Raw genomic sequence first — 18,760 nt, 5'->3', positions numbered from 1 at the left:
TGCCTCTCTTTCTACTACATTATAAGGCTGATGAAAATTAAGAAGCCTAATGAAGGATTTGTGCTTGAGTTAGGAGGTTAGGAAATTCAGATAGAGCTAAGGTTTTCCTTCAAGAAACAGTTTTTAGGTCTACTCTCATACAGATGGGTGAAGAGAACTACTTTGTACTTTCACAGAAGTTTTGCTTGAGATAAGTTTGTTTTGCATTTTCTTTAGCTTCCTTTTCTCCTCATTTTTACCTAGCTAAATCCCACTGTTCTGAATAGCTATTGTTGAATATGATTATTATCTTGAATATTATCACTTTTATTCTTATTTTATGATTATTAAGCTTTCAGGGAACCAAGTGGCTTGTCTAAAGAAATTATAAAGAATCAAAATATAAGCAAATGGAATTATTTAAATGCTTCCTATAAAGTCAATTTTGCAGCATGTCTTTTTATATTTTTACAATTTTAAAATATTTTCTGAAGATGCATGATATTTTGGAGTTATTTCTTTGAAACAAGGGAAAGTGTTTAGTATGTTTTGCAGCTGGCGTTCCTAAAAGCTGAACGAAAACTGCAGAACCAATTTCCTTATGTTATTTATACTTTTATTAAAATTCTTGTGTTTGAATGCTTGTTTATGCACACTGTTTTGAAATGAGCCTAGTAATTTATGTTTTAAACTGCTTTAATTTCACAAATAAGAAGTAACTAAATTTTATAGGACTAGTTCTATTCATAGTAATCTGACTTTAACGTATGTTCAAAATTTTAACATTTTTTTATGTTAACTTTCAGGTCGAAGGTCTAGAACAGATGTGGAAAGATGTTCACTTCAGAGAAAGGGGCTGTGGAGGAATGGTTGTCAGAGTTTAAGGTAATATTTACTGTTTCAGTATAATAATTATATTCCAAAGAAGTTTTGTTTGGGATTTAAATCCCAGTGGCTGTTTTTAAAATTTTATTTTACTGGGGCGCCTGGGTGGCTCAGTGGGTTAAGCCGCTGCCTTCGGCTCAGGTCATGATCTCAGGGTCCTGGGATCGAGTCCCGTATCGGGCTCTCTGCTCAGCGGGGAGCCTGCTTCCCTCTCTCTCTCTCTCTCTCTCTCTCTCTCTGCCTGCCTCTCTTGTCTACTTGTAATCTCTCTCTGTCAAATAAATAAATAAAATCTAAAAAAAAATTTTTATTTTACTTTTTATAATTTTTATTTTTTATGACTGAAAGTCTAAGTATCTATGGAAGCAGAAATATGTTCCAACAAATCTTAATAAGGAATTTTTACACATAGTAATTCTTTCCAGGAAATAAATTCCTTTTTCTCCCAAATGGTTAAAAGAGTTTGTTTTCTCCTTTTCATAGCAACCTCACAAAGAATGGTTAAAGTTTCTGAATGTTAATGTTACCCCCTCCAACCATCAAAGATTCAGTGTTAAAATGTTTCTCCCAATTTGGAAGGGAACAGGAATGGGTATGATCAACAATGGGGAGAAGATGGGAAGATATTTACCCACCTTTCTACCAATGGATCCTTCTTTAGGTGGCTAACTTTTGTTTTCTTTTCTTAAAAAGTTTTCTGTATAATAGCTAAAATTGTGGGGTTTTTTTTTTTGTTTTTGTTTTTTGTTTGGTTGTTTGTTTTTTGCTGGGGTGTGGTGCAGAGGGAAAGGGAAGGAGAGAGAGAAAGAGAACCTTAAGCAGGCTCCACATCCAGTGCAGAGCCTAATAGGGAGCTCTGTTTCACAACCCTGAGATCATGACAGCCAATATCAAGAGTTGAACCCTTAACCAACTGAACCACCCAGGAACCCCTCAAATTATATTCTTTAACCAGTAAATTACCTTCTCCTTGTCCTTTAGATCTTGTTACACATAATTATGTGAACTTCATGATCCTAAACCATAGGAATGAAGGGTTTGGGCTGTAACTGTCACTTTTTTGTCCAGCCTAATCAGTCCATGACTTTCAAGGACAAATGTATAGCATGACTTTGAAAAAGTCAGACCTACTGGCTTGTTTCAAAGAGGGAGACTACAACAGGCACTATATGAGCATTTCACCAAACAGAAGAAAAGACAAAATCATGGTATTTGGAGGAAAGGTGAAGTTTAGATGAAACTGAAATGAAGCAATATTTTTATGGGCTTGATCAAAACAAAGCAGAGCTGTATGTAATGGAGTCAAAATCTGGTGTGGACTTCAAAGTGGACCCAGGGTCATGTTGTCTTGGAAACTACAAAATTAAATCTATGTGGAATGTTATGCTCAGAAACCCCTTATCTGAAGCTCTGGCTCTGTACCTTGGTTGAAAATCAAACCTGCTTCTCTGTGTCAAGGTGACTTAGATCCTCCAGGCAAAAGTGGGACGTTTCATTCTTACTGATTCATGTTTATACAGCCACGGTTTTGATATCTGTGATTTTAGATAACAAGCCTTCTCAGTGAATAAGAATATAGTTAATTACTCAAAAAGAGAGGTTGTAATGAAACTTAAGCTGCAGTGTGTCCTTGAGAGAAGCAATGTTTCCTGTTAATTTTGCAGCTTGCCTTATCAGTCATTATTATCTCATCCTGACAAATGCCTGGGCATATTTTCACTTTGTCAGTTATTATAGTCATGAGTTGAGTATCCTTCTACAGATCCCCTAAGTCATCATAAGTGATGTAGAATCTTATAAAAGTGCACTGTATAGTGCCTTCTACATATTTTAATAATTTGATTAAACATTCTGCATATGTTGTTTTTCTAAGTGTTTGAGTTGTTTTGAAGTCTTTTTTTTGCTTCTGGAGTGTTTAACATGGTTCATTATATCATGATTTAAAAAAAATATATTTATTTATTTGAGAGAGAGAGAGCACAAAAGGGGAGAGGAGCAGAGGGAGAAGCAGACTCCCCACTGAGCAAGGAGCCAGACATGTGGCTTGATCCTAGGACCCTGGAATCATGATCTGAGCCAAAAGCTGATGCTTAACTGATTGAGCCACCCAGATACCGCATGATGATTTTTTTGACAGGTTGATGGAAATTGTCAAGTTTAAGAGTTGAGTACTAGGACGCCTGGGTGGCTCAGTTGGTTAAGCAGCTGCCTTTTGGCTCAGGTCATGATCCCAGCGTCCTGGGATTGAGTCCCACATCGGGCTCCTTGCTTGGCAGGGAGTCTGCTTCTCCCTCTGCCTCTGCCTGCCATTCTGTCTGCCTGTGTTCACACTCTCTCTCTCTCTCTCTCTCTGACAAAAAAAAAAAAAAAAAGAGTTGAGTACTACTTCTAGGGCATTCTTATGTTTAATAGTGAAGTGAAATTTGCAAAAACAAATATAACCAGCCCATTAGCTGTTTTTTAGTATGGGAGTTGTGGAAAGGGGGCATGTTAAGGATGGGGGAAGGGTCAACTATTAAGGCAAATAATCGAAAATCATGACTGATCCCCTTACCTTCCTGTTTATTCCCTTGCTCTCCTAGCTTGGATATGTAGCACTCTAGCAAGTGTAGCAGTGAAGGGTAAGGGGGCAGTGCAGTAAGTAGTATAGGCAACAGCATGCCTAGTGTTTGAGGAAGTGGGTAGTTGGGGCAGAGGGTTGCAGAGGTGACATGCAGAAGACTCAGCCAGACTGGTTACATTGGTAGGTTGGTTACTTTGAGTAAATAAGTAAATACATGGAGGATGATAATGGGAGTTAGTTTCTCTATGTCTGAGAAAAGAATTAGAAACATGGAATGAGGAAATTGAAGAAAGAATGCTAAGGTGTTAGCTTAGAATTGAAAGAATCAGTATGAACTCATGGATCTAAATATGTATATGATAAATTTATACATGTAAAACTGTACATAAAGGCATCCATGTATTTCCCAGCTTTATTCACTGGGAGGGCCAAGAAACAATGACACCCTGGTAGTAATGAGTACACCATGCACCCAGATCTTGTATTCTAAATACGGTCTTCCACTAAAAGAAACTAGAATGTGAATAAAGTATTATCTGAATAATATTTTAGCAATATAACATATATTATGTGGGTAGCACTATTTTATCAAAATTTTTATGAGTTTAATTCAAGGATAAGGAAACTTTTCCATTGGAAGAAGGGGAGTAAAATCCTGGGCCCCGTGAATTAAAAAAATAATTTTCCTCTGGCTCCCCCAAGATTAAATTTACCCAATTTTCTTTTCTTTCTTTCTTTTTTAGAGTTCTTATTTATTTATTTTACAGAGAGAGCATGAGCTGGAGGGAGGGGAAAAAGGAGAGGGAAGAGCAGGCTTCCTGATGAGCAGGAAACCCATCCCAGGGCTTGATGCCAGGACACTGGGATCATGACCTGAGCCAAAGGCAGACGCTTATCTGACCAAGCCACACAGACACCCCTAAATTTAGCCAATTTCCAATCAATTTAATATAATGAATCTTTTAAATTTACATTGTAGCTAAAGAGAAGATACTTTCTATTCCTTGTTTAATTTGGTAAGTGTTCCTGAAAATTATTTTGAGTGTATTCTGAATTCTGTTAATATGTATTGAATTCAGCTCTGTTTATGTTTGATAAAGAGATTAAGCTTATCAGGCAAAATCAGCAGTATATTAAAGGTAATAAAAAGTAGAGAAGTGTTGAAAACATATTTTAAGTACTTTTTAAATTAGAGTGTCTTGTCTTTTGAGATGATTTGTGATGTTAGTTACAAGTTTTGGTTAAAATATTTAAGAAAGGAAGTTTGGATATATATATACACACACACATATACACATAATAGAGAGAGAGAGAGAAAGATTGAGGGAGAGAAGAGTGGAGAAACCTCTGTTTGGTTATTTAATTTGATAACCATGATACTATTAAAGCTATAAGATCATCAGATTGATGAAGTAGTCCAAACACATAGGTACTCAGAAACCTTTTGATGTAATCATTATTATTCTGCTAGATGGTTTTATGATGTTGGAAAAATCACATTAACTTTTTATGTTTCAATATCCTCATCAGAAAGAGTGAAGTGGGCGGTCTGTGAAGATGATTTTAGTTCTACATTGTTCTATGGTCACAGTCTGAACTTCCAGCCCTATATTCTCCATGCTCACAAATGCACAAGGACAACACAATTTGTTTTGTGCAATTTTTTTTTTCTTTTTTTGCCTTTGGAAAAACTACTCATACCTACTCTAGCTATGGGCCCTCATTAAATATTCTCTTTGTATACCAACAAAGTGATTAGACTTGAGACTTCATTATTTTAGTATTTCATTAATAGTTCAGTTTCTTTTTTTTTTTCAAGATTTTTTTCAGGATTTATTTATGTTAGAGACAGAGTGAGCACAAGTTGGGAGAGGGGCAGAGGGGGAAAAGAGAGAAGCAGAATCTGGCTGAACAGGGAGCCCTTGAGATCTAGACTGTAGGACCCTGAGATCATGACCGGAGTCGAAAACCAAGAGTTGGTTGCTCAACTCACCCAAGTGCCCCTAGATTTTATTTATTTATTCATTTGAGAGAGAGAGAGAAAGAGTACACCCACATGCATGAATGGGGGGAGTGGTGGAGAGAGGAAGAGGGAGAGAGAGAACCTCTCAAGCCAACTTCAGTAGAGTGCAGGGCTGAAAGAGGGACTTAATCCCAGGACCCTGAGATCATGACATGACCTGAAACCAAGAGCTGGCTGCTTAACCAACTGGGCCACCCCGGCTCCCCTCAGAGTCTATCTTTTTAAAGATGTATTTGTAAAGTATTATCTTTCAGATTGTATTGTGTTTTTCTTAATGTTATGTGTAGATTTATCTAGCAGATTTCTAGACTCCTAATTTTTTCAATTTTCTGGTAATCACTGAATCTTAAAATCTAATCTATGTATAATGTTGAATCGAGTTGTTTTATTTATTGGCTCTCCATCGTCTGTCTTCATTAATTCTCTTCCACCCAACCCATATCACCTCCTTACAGTTTTAAAAAACCATCTGCTAAATGATACTTTAGTATGAAGCATCTGTCTTCTTCAAATTTTGCCAAGACTAATTTCCCATTACTTTATTTTATTTATTTATTTTTTGTCTCCAGTTCTGTCTTCTGAAAAGTGAGCAAGCTTAGGTGGTATTTAAGAAGACCAGTACAGGGGTGCCTGGGTGGCTCAGTGGGTTAAAGCCTCTGCTTTCGGCTCAGGTCATGATCCCAGGGTCCTGGGATTGACCCCGCATCAGGCTCTCTGTTCAGCGGGGAGCCTGCTTCCTCCTCTGTCTCTGTCTGCCTCTCTGCTTACTTGTGATCTTTGCCTGTCAAATAAATAAATAAATAAATAAATAATCTTTAAGAAGGCCGGTACCTTTGAACTAGTACAGTGCAAGAAAATATAAAGGTTTGCTGTAATAGTATTTAAATCCATTGGGCCCTGTCAGATCTTAAGTTTTTCAAAGCACTGTTCATAAACGCAGCAATTATATTTTCTTCTTCTTTAAACGGCTTTTCCACATTTACAGAATGAAATAATGACAGAATTATGCACTAATTTTTAAAAGACCCTTCCTCATATTTAGCAGCATAGTGTCCTAGGCCTAGGGTATTTTCTGGGGTTTGTCAGAGAAGAGCTATTCTTTTGCCTTCAGCTGTTTCACAGAAAATATTTTACCTCATGAGGGTTGATTGGTACATAAACTGAAAATTGTAATTCACATTTTTAAAAAGATTTTATTTATTTATGTGTGAGAGAGAGACAGACGGAAATAGTGACAGATAGTGAGAGGAAAGATTGAAGGAGGCTTCCCGCTGAGCAGGGAGCCCAGCATGGGGCTCCATCTCAGGACCCTGGGATCATTACCTGAGCTGAAGGCAGATGCTTAACCAACTTAGCCATCCAGGCACCCCTGTAATTCACATTCTTAATGAATGTTACAGTTTTAGCCTAGATAGTATATGTAATATTATAATAATCTTTCTATTTCAGTTCACTAAGTTTTAAATTTTATATTTAGACACACACACACACATATTTCATATATATAACTCAGGTTTATTTCCATTTAGGGAGTTAAAAATCTGTTGTTTATTTGGGCGTTATTCCCTTTTATATAAATTCCCCTAGTATTAGGTTACTCTTGATCAAATAACGGAAATGAAATGTTGCCTGGAGATCTTTTGTGACATGCTTTTGAAATATTGAAGAATGCTCTAATCTCCTCTTTATGTAAGCATTTGCAGTGAAACTTTTTTTTTACTCTGGAGAATGGTGGAAGGTTTCCAGATAGTTCACATTTACTTACCATTCTGGTAAACAAAATATCTTATTGACTTAAAAAAAGAATCTATTCAGTTATATATCTTAAAATGAAATGTGACATATTTTTAAAGAATCTACTGAAGTGTAAACAGTGGCAATGTTTGTTTCTCATTTTGCTCATCTCTATTGAATCCCTTCAGCAAAGGTTTGAGTATGAGGGCTTATTCTGAGTGCCATAGATGGAGATATTATAAAATAGTTCTTGCCTTTAAGGAGCTCATGGTAAAATAAGAATGAATCATATATCCTTAGTATAAACATATGCTGTTGAATTTTCTGAGTCTGTTTATGCACACGTACACCTATATACATTAACCATAACTGTTTTAAATTACAAAATACTAGGAGATGGGACATGTAAGAAATAGTGTGTATCTTGGAATGACTCTTAGCAATATCTTGAGACATTATATCTACTGCAGGGTTAATATTTGTTGATTGATTGAAGTAATTTGCATGAGAAAAAATAATGACTTGGAGACAGATATTAAGGAAGGGATATACTCTAGAAAGGTAGGTTTTTGTCATTTGTTATGATGAAGTGTTTTGTTTTGTTTGTTTTGTTTTGTTTTCAGATTTCCCTACTCCTTATACCCAAAACTATCTGACTGGAGTATTATCTCTTCCCATTCCTTTCTGGTCGTGGTGTCTTTTCTGAATGAATGGTACCAGCAAGCTGTAATTAGTTGTCCATATTTTAAGTGGCATTAGGAAAATTAGTTTGCTGGTAGTGTGGCTATCTTTTTCTCCAATTCTGAGAAGTCTACAAATTTGCCCCCAATTCCTAACTTAATAGTCACTATATGTAACTCAGGAGTTACTTTGATAGATGGTCTGTGGCCTTAAGGTTTGAAACATTATTCAATCCTTATACAACATGTTTATTAAGAAATAGGGTCAATACACTAGTGAGATTTGTAACTTCTTTTTTTTTTTTTTTAAAGATTTTATTTATTTATTTGACAGAGAGAGATCACAAGTAGGCAGAGAGGCAGGCAGAGAGAGAGAGGAGGAAGCAGGCTCCCTGCTGAGCAGAGAGCCCGACGCAGGACTCGATCCCAGGACCCTGAGATCATGACCTGAGCCGAAGGCAGCGGCTCAACCCACTGAGCCACCCAGGCGCCCCAAGAGATTTGTAACTTCTATAATGCTACCAAAAATGTATCTCTGGCTTTACACATGTTTTGTATCCTACTTCTAACCTGAGACTGTGATCAAAGATGAAATGTTAATGTTAATTTATATCCCTGTTCATGATAAGAAAATTAATTATATTTTTGTTGAGGTATAATTCACATGACATAAAATCCATTGTTTCAGAGGGAAAATATAGTGGTTTTTGGTATAGTTACAATGTTGTGCAAATAACACCAGCATCTAATTCCATCACACCAAAAAAAAATCTCTATGCCTATTAGTCACCCACAATTCCTCCTCTCCCTCAGTCTCTGGCAACAATTAATCTACTTTCTTTTTATGAGTTTCCTTATTCTGGATATTTCATAAAAATAAAATCTTTTTTTCTTAAAATTTGTTTAGACACTTCCAGAAACATCTTTATCAAATTATGCCACAAATTTGAAAGACAAGAGTTCTTTAGTTTCATCTCTGTATAAAGTTATCCAGGAGCCACAAAGTGAGGTAAGTACTCTTACAGTTTATTGTGCTAGTAGCATTCAGTTGGTTGATTTTTAATTTTTTATTGTGAAATATAACACATATATAAAAGAGTAAGAAAAAGTATATGTTTAAAGAACTTTGGTATATATTATGGATTGTTTATCTGATTACATTTGAGAAATGGCGTGGTGGGGGGGTTAAGAGTAGAATACTATATGTTCAAAAAATAGTAGAGTAGTATGGTTTCACTTATTTGTGGAGCATAACAAATAGCATGGAGGACATGGGGAGATAGAGAGGAGAAGGGAGTTGGGGGAAACTGGAAGGGGAGGTGAACCATGAGAGACTACGGACTCTGAAAAACAATCTGAGGGTTTTGAAGGGGCGGGGGGTGGGAGGTCGGGGTACCAGGTGGTGGGTATTATAGAGGGCACGGATTGCATGGAGCACTGGGTGTGGTGCAAAAATAATGAATACTGTTATGCTGAAAATAAAAAATAGATTTAAAAAAATAGTAGAGTAAACAAAAAAGAACTATAATAAAATGAACTTCACTGTACCGTCTCCTAGGCCAAGAAATAGAATTATTACCATATTCTAAATCCATCTCTGAACATGTTCCTTCTCTTCCTTTATCTTCTTGTGTGTCTGTTTATCTATCCATCTTGTTAGAAGTAGCCTAGAAAGTCAGGGCCATTATATGTATTGATTGATTCAACAAATATTTGTTTGCTCATTATGAGCCAGCTTCAATGCTAGGCAATAGAAAGTCAAAGATAAGTAACACATGGTCTTTATCCTGAAAGAAGAAAGGGAGAGAAAATAAGTAAATACATACATCAAGGCAATGCCTAGATGGATATGCACAATTCCAAGTATGCAAGGTGAGAGGACATTCCAAACTGTTGGGTTAGTGTATGGAGGCCTGAGAAAATGCAAAAATATTTAAGGAATGGCAAGCAGTTTGGCCCAGCTGGTGTTTCTCTGTCCTTCTTTTCTCTTACCCCCATCTTCTTTTCTTTTTTTTTTAGAAAGAAAATATAGTTTGAAGGTGATAAAATGATCGATACTCCAGATTCTGGTGCTTACAAACCCCATCATTCACAGTAGAAATAGAAAAGGGTTGGAAATACTGTGGAAAGTAAATGGCATGGTACTTAGAAAAAAAGCGAATAGGATAATGCAATAGATAACAAGAGAGTAAGACTGGTACTGAAGCTGGAAGGATTAGTTTAGGCTGTAACCATGGTGAGTCTTGAATTCCTTCATAAGCAGTTTAGACTTTTTTTGCACTGAAGGCATGAGTTGGTCAGATTATTGTTTCAGGAAGTTGGCTATGTGGAGGATAGATTGGAGAATAGAAAATTGAAAGCAGCAGATGCTGGGACAATAGCCCGGGAGGGAGCTGTTGAGAATGGAAAGAAGTGGAGTAGAGGGGAGGGATATGAGGTATGTAGTTTTTGTTTGTTTGTTTGGTTGGTTTTTTTGTTTTTTTGTTTTTTGGTACCTTAGTTTGGTAGATCACATGGCAGCTCTAACACCACTAATGTTATCATTCATTGGTAAAATAACTTATACCCTTAGTCCGGTCCTGTGTAGATCTATGTGCCTTTTGGATGAAGCTCTCAAAGCTTCTCAAAGCTTTGGAAAGGATTCTGGAAAAACCCAGCTTCTGATTATGCTATAAAGTACATCATGACTTTTGCAAGCTGAAGAAAAGATTGGGGATGAAATTGACAAGCCCCAAACTTTACCTGGAATTACTGAATAAAGCAATCATATTTTGCCTCTCCCTTCCTTCTCCCCAAAGCTTTCCAATTTCTATCGTATGTGTAGGAAGCTTGTTTTCTTGAAGGGTGTTAGATTTTAAAGTATTTGGGTAGAAGGTATTTTAAAGTTTTCCATGTTTGAGAATTATTTCACCAAAAAGAATAGGTATAGATATGCTCTTTATTTTTAAAAACAAGTTAAATCTTGTTTCTAATTTACTGTTTAGTATTTTGAAAGTCTTAAAAATTATTCTGTGATGAATGGTGTTTTAACCAGCCTACTTTGGATATAGTTTATAAGGTAAATTTCTGATAGACTAGTTAGGTTCATAGCATTTCTTTTGTTCAGAGTGATTACAGCTCTCATGGTTCAAACCAGTATTTCTCAAAGTGTTTGTGGTGAAGAACTTTTAAGAAGCCTTTTAAAAAATTGCAGTCTGTTACAGACCAATATGTGTACATAATGTACATGATGAACATGTAACTCACATCATATATGAAGTACCACACAAATTTGATAACCCCTAACTGATCTATACTATATCCTGTTCAGTAAGTCTGCTGATCACCTACTTGAATGTTGTAATATCAAGTTGCTGCAAGTTTCTAAATGCTTCCAATTTCTGTATTTACATTGCTGGGCACTGGTAACATTTGTGGATAGTCTTTGGTCCATGGACCACACTTTTAGAAGTGCTAGTTTAGGAGGTTTTACATGTTAAGTTTGTTGTATGTTTTTATCTTGATTCATGTGGTAAAGATAATGTGTATTCTGTATTCTTAAATCACAACTCAATCTTTAAAAATATACTTAGAAGTGTTTCTAAAGTATAACAGTATAATTTACCTCAATATCATAACCCACCTTTTCCTCTTTATTTTGTATTTTAATTTGGAGATATTCTTAAAATGTTGATCTCATCCATTGTCTTTTGGCATTTTTGAAATTTGGGTAATGGTTTGGGTGTTATTTGAAGTTTGGCAAATTTGTTATTTGGATTTTATTAAGAGTACTTTTTCATTATTCAGTTTATTTCATTTAGCAAGTATTTATTGAACCCATATAATATGCCAGAAATCCCTTAGAAATGTAGCAGTGAACAAAATACACTAAATTCTTGATCTTTTGGATTAGAACTTGTATTCTGGTAGGTGAGGTAGACATTAAGCAAATACCTAAATAAACAATACAGTGTTAGTTAGTGATAAAACTATGAAGAAAAATAAAGTGGAGTAGGGAGAGTACATGTTGAGATTCTGGAGGTATTATTGGTTGAATCAGCTCTGAATGAACAAGGGGGGAAACACAAAATTAGGGGCAAGAGTTTTCCAGGAGATGAAATAGTAAACGCAAAGACCCTGAGATAGGAAATGTGTGGTATGTTCAAGAAATTATAGACAGTTTATGGGTACAATGCAGTTTGCTTGACTAGTCCTTTTAACTGACTATAACTTTAAGACAGCCATATGATTAGAGGCTAGCAGAGCTCAACTGTGTTATGAAACCAGCTGTTTTGTGAAAGAGCCATATAAAATCTCTTTGGTGCTCTAGGCACAGGGAGCCCAAACTAAGGAGAGATCATTCAGGGGGTACTGACACCTGAACAGTGGTGTCCTTCCAACTTTTCTGTATCTTTTTCCTACCTATGCTCCTGAGTAATAGTTCAAAGTAAAAAAATTAATTTGCGAGATTTTCTTGTAAATTTATGCAAACTAAACTCTTTTTCAACTTCTATCCCTGCTTTAATCATTCAAAGGCATTTTAATGTCACATTTCTATTACCATTAGAAATCTCTCTTAGGATGCAGACTTCTTACTTACAAATGGATTTACAAAAGTTTATTTATAACCTACTTGCTTTAGAGTCCAGAATGTATTTTAGAATGGGAAAAAAGTACATGATGACTAGGTTCTTCTTAGATCCACAAAAAGCCCATTTAATACTGAAAATATACTCGAGATACAATTCTCTCTTAATAATACTGTAAAATGTACCCACCAAATATAATACGTCCATGAGAAAATACATACAAAAAGTCAAACCAAACACTAGTTAACACAGCATGTTCTAATGTTCTATTGCTTGTCTCAAATATATTTAAGTTAGATATGTCAAATACTGGCTGTATTTCTCATCTTATGTATTTGTCTATGCTTTTCTGATATTTTTCAGGTATGTTTGTAATGGAGTCAAAAAATGTTAGCTCCAGTTCTAACATTTGTGAGCTGCATAATTTTGGCCATAGTAGATAGCCTTTGTCTCAATTTCCTTGTGTAGAAAGTATGGATAATGATATTCAACCCTACAGTGGTGTGGGAATTGAACAGGTTCAAGTCCTTTGAAAGTACTTTGCAAGTTGTAAAACACTGCACAGATATTGGTATATCTCTCTCTTGGTTTGACATGCATAATTTCATCTAACCTCATTTTAACGGTGTTTTCTCCACCCCTTTGAAGCTGTCTTCATTTGGTCCTGCTTTCATAAAGCAAAAACTCTTTTAATTTTCAATTTTAAATTGGCTGTAAGATATTTTGAGGGTGTTTTGATTAAAGTTGATTGTGTTTCATGCAGACTATTGAATCAATTTTCAACATAAGATTTCATAATTTTGCAAATTTTGTTTGGTTACATAAATTGCTTTAACCAAAGATTTCCCAGGTATTTAAGGATGAGGGCTGTTATACAACAATACAAGATTGCTGACATTGGTCCTCAAAGAAATTTTAAAGACTCTACTCTGAAAGCCAAACATTTCCCTGCCAGTTTTTCTTTTTTCCTACTACCCCCAACCTAGTTATTTCAAATTCCTACTTTAAAAACATCTCTTGTTATCTATGAATGGGGTTACTTTGCCTCTAGCTGTCCAGTTTCCTGTTACCCTTGCCATGCCCTCTGACAACCATTTTGGGAATGAAAAAAATATGCCTTAACTGTCAGTAGTTAGATAATTTTTCTATAGGAAAAATTAATTAGACAATGTTTATTGCAGTGTAATTTCCACTATACCTTGTATATATAATACTGACTTTAATTATACCCAGTATATTTTACATATTTAGCATATTTGAAATCAGAACATCTACCATATCTTAGTTTCTGTTCATTACAATTACTGGAAGTAGAGATTTTGTTTAGTAAATTAACTTAAATCTATTGCCTAAGTTAGTGAAGTGAATGAACTCTAGTTCATTCAACTATATGAAAATAAAACAGCCTGAAAAATTTCTGAAAAATCAGTACCCCGTGAATCTCTTCATATATTTATGACTTGTGTGTGATTATTGTAAATGCTTTAAAGTAATCCTTACATATAAGAGTATCTTATGTTAACTTTCTGTTTTTAAAAAAGTGTCTATGATATAGTTACCTCTATTAACTGGGTAATGCTGGCATGTGGTGGGAGAGGAAAAAGTTATAGATAACTCCAGATTGTGTCAGATAAAATGATAGCAATGTTTAGATTATCCAGGGACAATGAATCATGATTTCAATAGAGATCTAGATCTAGGGTGCTGTAATTATTCAGCTATTCCACACACATTGCTGTGGGGTGCTGCCTAATTATAAGCTCAGGAGGGTAATATGATGATTCCCATTTCAATTTCTCCAACCCTGTATGTAATCATGTATATACTGGCATGTTTTATCAGAAAAATAAATTAGGATTATTAGGGAAGAAACTTCTTACAACCTAACTATTTTAATAAGTTAAAAAGCTGGTATGAATAACAATACCACTTTAGAGTTATAGATTATTTTAAAGTTTACAGGTGCTTCCAAATGCATTTATTTTGAACTGTTTGGCCTTCCACTAGAAGTAAACCTTCAAAAGTTTGCTAAATAACTTAGCAGTGAATAGTTTTGCTTTCAAAAAAAAGAAAACATTTATATATTTCAGTAATTACCAATCAGGGAAAGCCATTTTTATTTCCTGTGTCATTGTCATTCAAATACAGTCTAATCCTTGAATTAACACTTCATCTTTTTTCCAGTTGCTAGAACCTGTCTGTCACCAGCTCTTTGAATTCTATCGCAGTGGAGAAGAGCAGTTGCTTCGATTTACACTGCAGTTTCTTCCAGAATTGATTTGGTGCTACCTTGCTGTCTCAGCCAGCAGAAATGTGCATAGCAGTGGATGTATTGAAGCTCTTCTTCTAGGGGTTTACAATTTGGTTTGTATTTAATGTAATTTGTTTGTATTTAACAAATGTTTGTCAAAAGCAAATATATAACCTTTTCAGCAAAAGTGAATACATAATATTAACTACTTTTCATTGTAGTCAAGCTAATATTTGTTTTTCAAATGGAGGTTGAAGGGCATACAGGCATACATATAATTAATTATGTGACTATACCTTTTTGGATTGATTGAAGGCTGAAAATCAGACCATTTCAGTTCTTTTATAGATAGATCTAAAAATATCAATGTTGAATTTTAAATTTTTAAAATTTTAAAATTTATTGTTTATAAATTGTCTTTTAGTGGCCTTCACAGAAAGCTTAGGAGAAGAGATCTAGTCTAATATGTACCTCTAATAATTTCATAAAATCTGGACTGTTTCTGGATTTACATACCATTGATTTAACAGATAGTTTTCATTCTAGATATTTAGGGTTTCTACTTTTTAAAAAGGAAAAGAAATTTAAGGGCCTTTTCTTGACATATTTCATAACTATGTTAATTGATTTAGAAAATGTAACTTTTTACATAAGGATAACCAGTGATTATTAAGACATTACGCATCTCTATTTCAGCTATCCTATGTTATGAAGGTTAACTCCTGGTGTTTATAAATATTTGATAACTGATTATCATAGTTTATGATTTTAGTTGGCCTTAAAATTGCTTTCATTTCAGGTCTTTTTTTAAGACTAAAAGCTTATAATTAGTTTTTAAACTTTTGTATAAGAAATAAATATTTTAAGATTTTTTTCCACTTTTATAGGAAATAGTTGACAAACAGGGACATAGCAAAGTACTGAGTTTTACGATTCCATCTTTATCCAAACCATCTGTATATCATGAAGTAAGTGACATTTTATCAAGGTAAATTTTTTGGTTCTAAGATTTGAAATTGCTATAAATTAGGGTCTGGTTATTGAGGCCCCCCAAAATTGATTAATTTATTACTACCTTAAAAAGTATAAAACACCAGACAAGGTATTTACTATTCCTAAAGTGAAATGAGAAATCAGAATTATAAAACTTTAAAATCTGATTGTTTAAGAGATCTACTGAAAATACTCATTTTGAAATATTTTTCTCTCCTTTTGATGGATAAAACTAATCTAATATTTTTGTATGTGGCAATTATGTATTTCTGGGGTAGTACTTTTTTAAGTTCTTATTTTAATTCCAGTATACTTTACATACAGCATTATGTCTGTACAAAATAGTGATTCAACAGTTCCATACATGGCCCAGTATTGGTGTAGAATTTTTTAAGTTAAACTAATTTTATTTTTATTTGTGCTTTGGTTTTTAATTAATTGTTAAAACTTTGAGCAGTTGGAATATTTTTAAGATATATGATGTTCATAGCAATCGTTCTTAGTGGTTATAAAATCTTATTATCACATTTTCAATAGAATGGCTTTTTCTTCTTTATTCAAATGTCTCTAGCCTTCCAGCATTGGGTCCATGGCTCTGACTGAGAGTGCATTATCCCAGCATGGTTTGTCAAAAGTTGTGTACAGTGGACCTCACCCCCAAAGGGAGATGCTGACAGCACAGAATAGGTATACTGTGGAGACATAACCTACCACACTGATTTTTTTAAGAACTATTTCAGCATATTTATAAATAATGTTTATGAGCTATATGTACACTTTACTTGGTCATTTTATACAAGAGAAAAACATATTTGTGTGATTTGTTACTTTATACTTTGGTTCAGATGTCATCTGGAGCATTGAATTTTTAAGATAATTTGCACGTGACTGTGACTTGAGAAGTCTTGTCTTTTCAGTTTTGTATTGTTATTGATATGGTTATATTGTATGGGTCTGTTCTCTAACATAATATCTTTCCATAATGCCTGCCTAATTATGGTTGACTTCTTAGAATTCTAAAGATTTGTAAATATTCTTTTGGTTTGTTTTTAGGTTTGAAGTGTTAACATTCCTTTTGTTGTGTTACAACGCTGCCTTAACCTACATGCCCAGTGTTTCTCTTCAATCATTGTGTCAAATTTGTTCAAGGTAAATAAAAATTCTAATGTTTTTAATATTGAAATATATGAATCTAAGATTGTGAATTTGTTACATATCTAAATTATTTTTATTTTGTTTAATCATTTAAAGCATTCAAGAAGTTAATGTGAAACTCAGCCTACCTAGCATTTAGAAAGCTCCCAATAAATGGCAGTTCCAAAAAACATAATGAAGAGGGTAAAACTGAATTACATTTCAGTGGAATATTTAATCAGAAAAGAATCATACTGCATAATTAAAAAGATGGAACTGTTAAAACCTTTTGATTTTTGGCATGTGGTTTGTTTCTGTTTTGTTACTTTGTTTTTATTTATTTTTATTGTGCTCTAATTTGGTACCAAGAAACAAGTAAGAGATACTGTTTTTAAATTCTCCTTGTTAAGAAAAAAAATGAACCAAGAGGTTGATTAAATAAATTACAGTAGTCCTTAGGTATGCTATGTGAACATTTAAAAATTGTGATTTAAATTAAATTAAATTTATATTTAAATTAAATATCTACTATTTAGTGATAGTATATATGGAATGATTCCAGCATTGACAATATTAATAATACTTATGTCTACTTGGTGGAATTATGGTTTATTTTAATTTTTTTCCTATGTGATTTTTTTGTCATTCTTTAAATTTTCTATGATGAATATATTATGTTTGAAAAAAAGAAAACAAAACAGAAGACAGAGAAAATGCCTTTAGTAATACAAGTAAATAAGGGGAAGTGGAATTAAGAGGCTTCTCGAATAATTTAGATTTGGGGAACTCATTTAGAAGATGCAACTTTAGAAAGTTAATAAGAGGGAGGGTATCTAGAGCAATACTTAAAATCAAATCAACTGCAATTGCACTACTTGGTATTTACCCCAAAGATACAGATATAATGAGAAAAAGGGCCATCTGTACCCCAATGTTTATAGCAGCAATGGCCATGGTTGCCAAACTGTGGAAAGAACCAAACTGCCCTTCAACAGACGAATGGATAAGGAAGATGTGGTCCATATACACTATGGAGTATTATGCCTCCACCAGAAAGGATGAATACCCAACTTTTGTATCAACATGACGGGACTGAAAGAGATTATGCTGAGTGAAATAAGTCAAGCAGAGAGAACCAATTTTTATATGGTTTCAGTTATTTGTGGAGCATAAGAAATAACATGGAGGACATAGGGAGATGGAGAGAAGGGAGTTGAGGGAAATTGGAGGGGGAAATGAACCATGAGAGACTGTGGACGCTGAAAAACAATCTGAGGGTTTTGAAGGGGCAGGGGTTTTAAAACCAAAAGAAATACAGATTAAAAACTAGCTATAAGATTTTGGCCAAGGAATTTTTTAGTAGAGGCATTAGATTAATTCTATGCCAAGGAAAAATTGAAAAAAAGAAATTTTGATGTTCAGCATCTGTAAGAAAATGAGGGAGGAAAAGGATCTAAATAATTCAAAAGACTTAAGCTATTTAAGTAATTCTAACTTTTAAACCACAGGAGATGATAGAAGAGGAACTCTAACAAATTTGTCATTCCTATCTTTTTAGTTTGCTTTTTTAAATTCTCAGTGGCTTAAAATCTACTTATTCATTTCTCTTAATTTCTGATTTCCTTAGTCATTTATCAAGTATTCTAATTAAGATATTTTGTACATTTTTAAGACTAATAGAAAAGAATTAGAAAACACTTATATTTAATCAAGCAAAGCCTAGTCCGTATCTATGGAAAGAAAATTGATTATAGAATTGTGATGACAAGTAAGTTATAATTGGATATGTTAGTTAAAGAACAAGAACTTCCTGATGATTTTAGTCCTAGTGCAGGTTTTTCTGCAGAATCAGGTCACCACACTGTTTTATGGCTAATCCATTTTGGCCACGTGGCAGTTGTTTTAGTTTGCTGCTGGATTTAGTTGTTGATGATGTCTATGCCAAAATGA

The 18,760-nt window shown here is 34.2% G+C and overlaps 1 protein-coding gene across 7 annotated transcripts in view; it reads left to right on the top strand.

Annotated features, from left to right (window-relative positions):
• Positions 1–18,760, top strand: part of FAM126A (family with sequence similarity 126 member A) — a 128,350-nt gene that overhangs the window by 47,901 nt on the left and 61,689 nt on the right. For all 7 annotated transcript variants that reach the window (XM_013051669.2, XM_004743351.3, XM_004743349.3 and 4 more), the window contains 6 exons: positions 786–864; positions 8,772–8,873; positions 14,617–14,796; positions 15,571–15,651; positions 16,248–16,363; positions 16,730–16,825. In XM_013051669.2, the coding sequence (XP_012907123.1) occupies positions 814–864; positions 8,772–8,873; positions 14,617–14,796; positions 15,571–15,651; positions 16,248–16,363; positions 16,730–16,825 (626 nt within the window). In that variant the 5' untranslated portion in view covers positions 786–813. The remainder of the gene's footprint in view (positions 1–785; positions 865–8,771; positions 8,874–14,616; positions 14,797–15,570; positions 15,652–16,247; positions 16,364–16,729; positions 16,826–18,760) is intronic.

The sequence above is a fragment of the Mustela putorius genome, unplaced genomic scaffold (genome assembly GCF_011764305.1).
Source record: "Mustela putorius furo isolate JIRA1106 unplaced genomic scaffold, ASM1176430v1.1 tig00003845_pilon_pilon_pilon, whole genome shotgun sequence".
Classification (NCBI taxonomy): Eukaryota; Metazoa; Chordata; class Mammalia; order Carnivora; family Mustelidae; genus Mustela; species Mustela putorius.
Note: the sequence above shows the minus strand (reverse complement) of the source record. Positions and strands in the feature narration are given on the sequence as shown.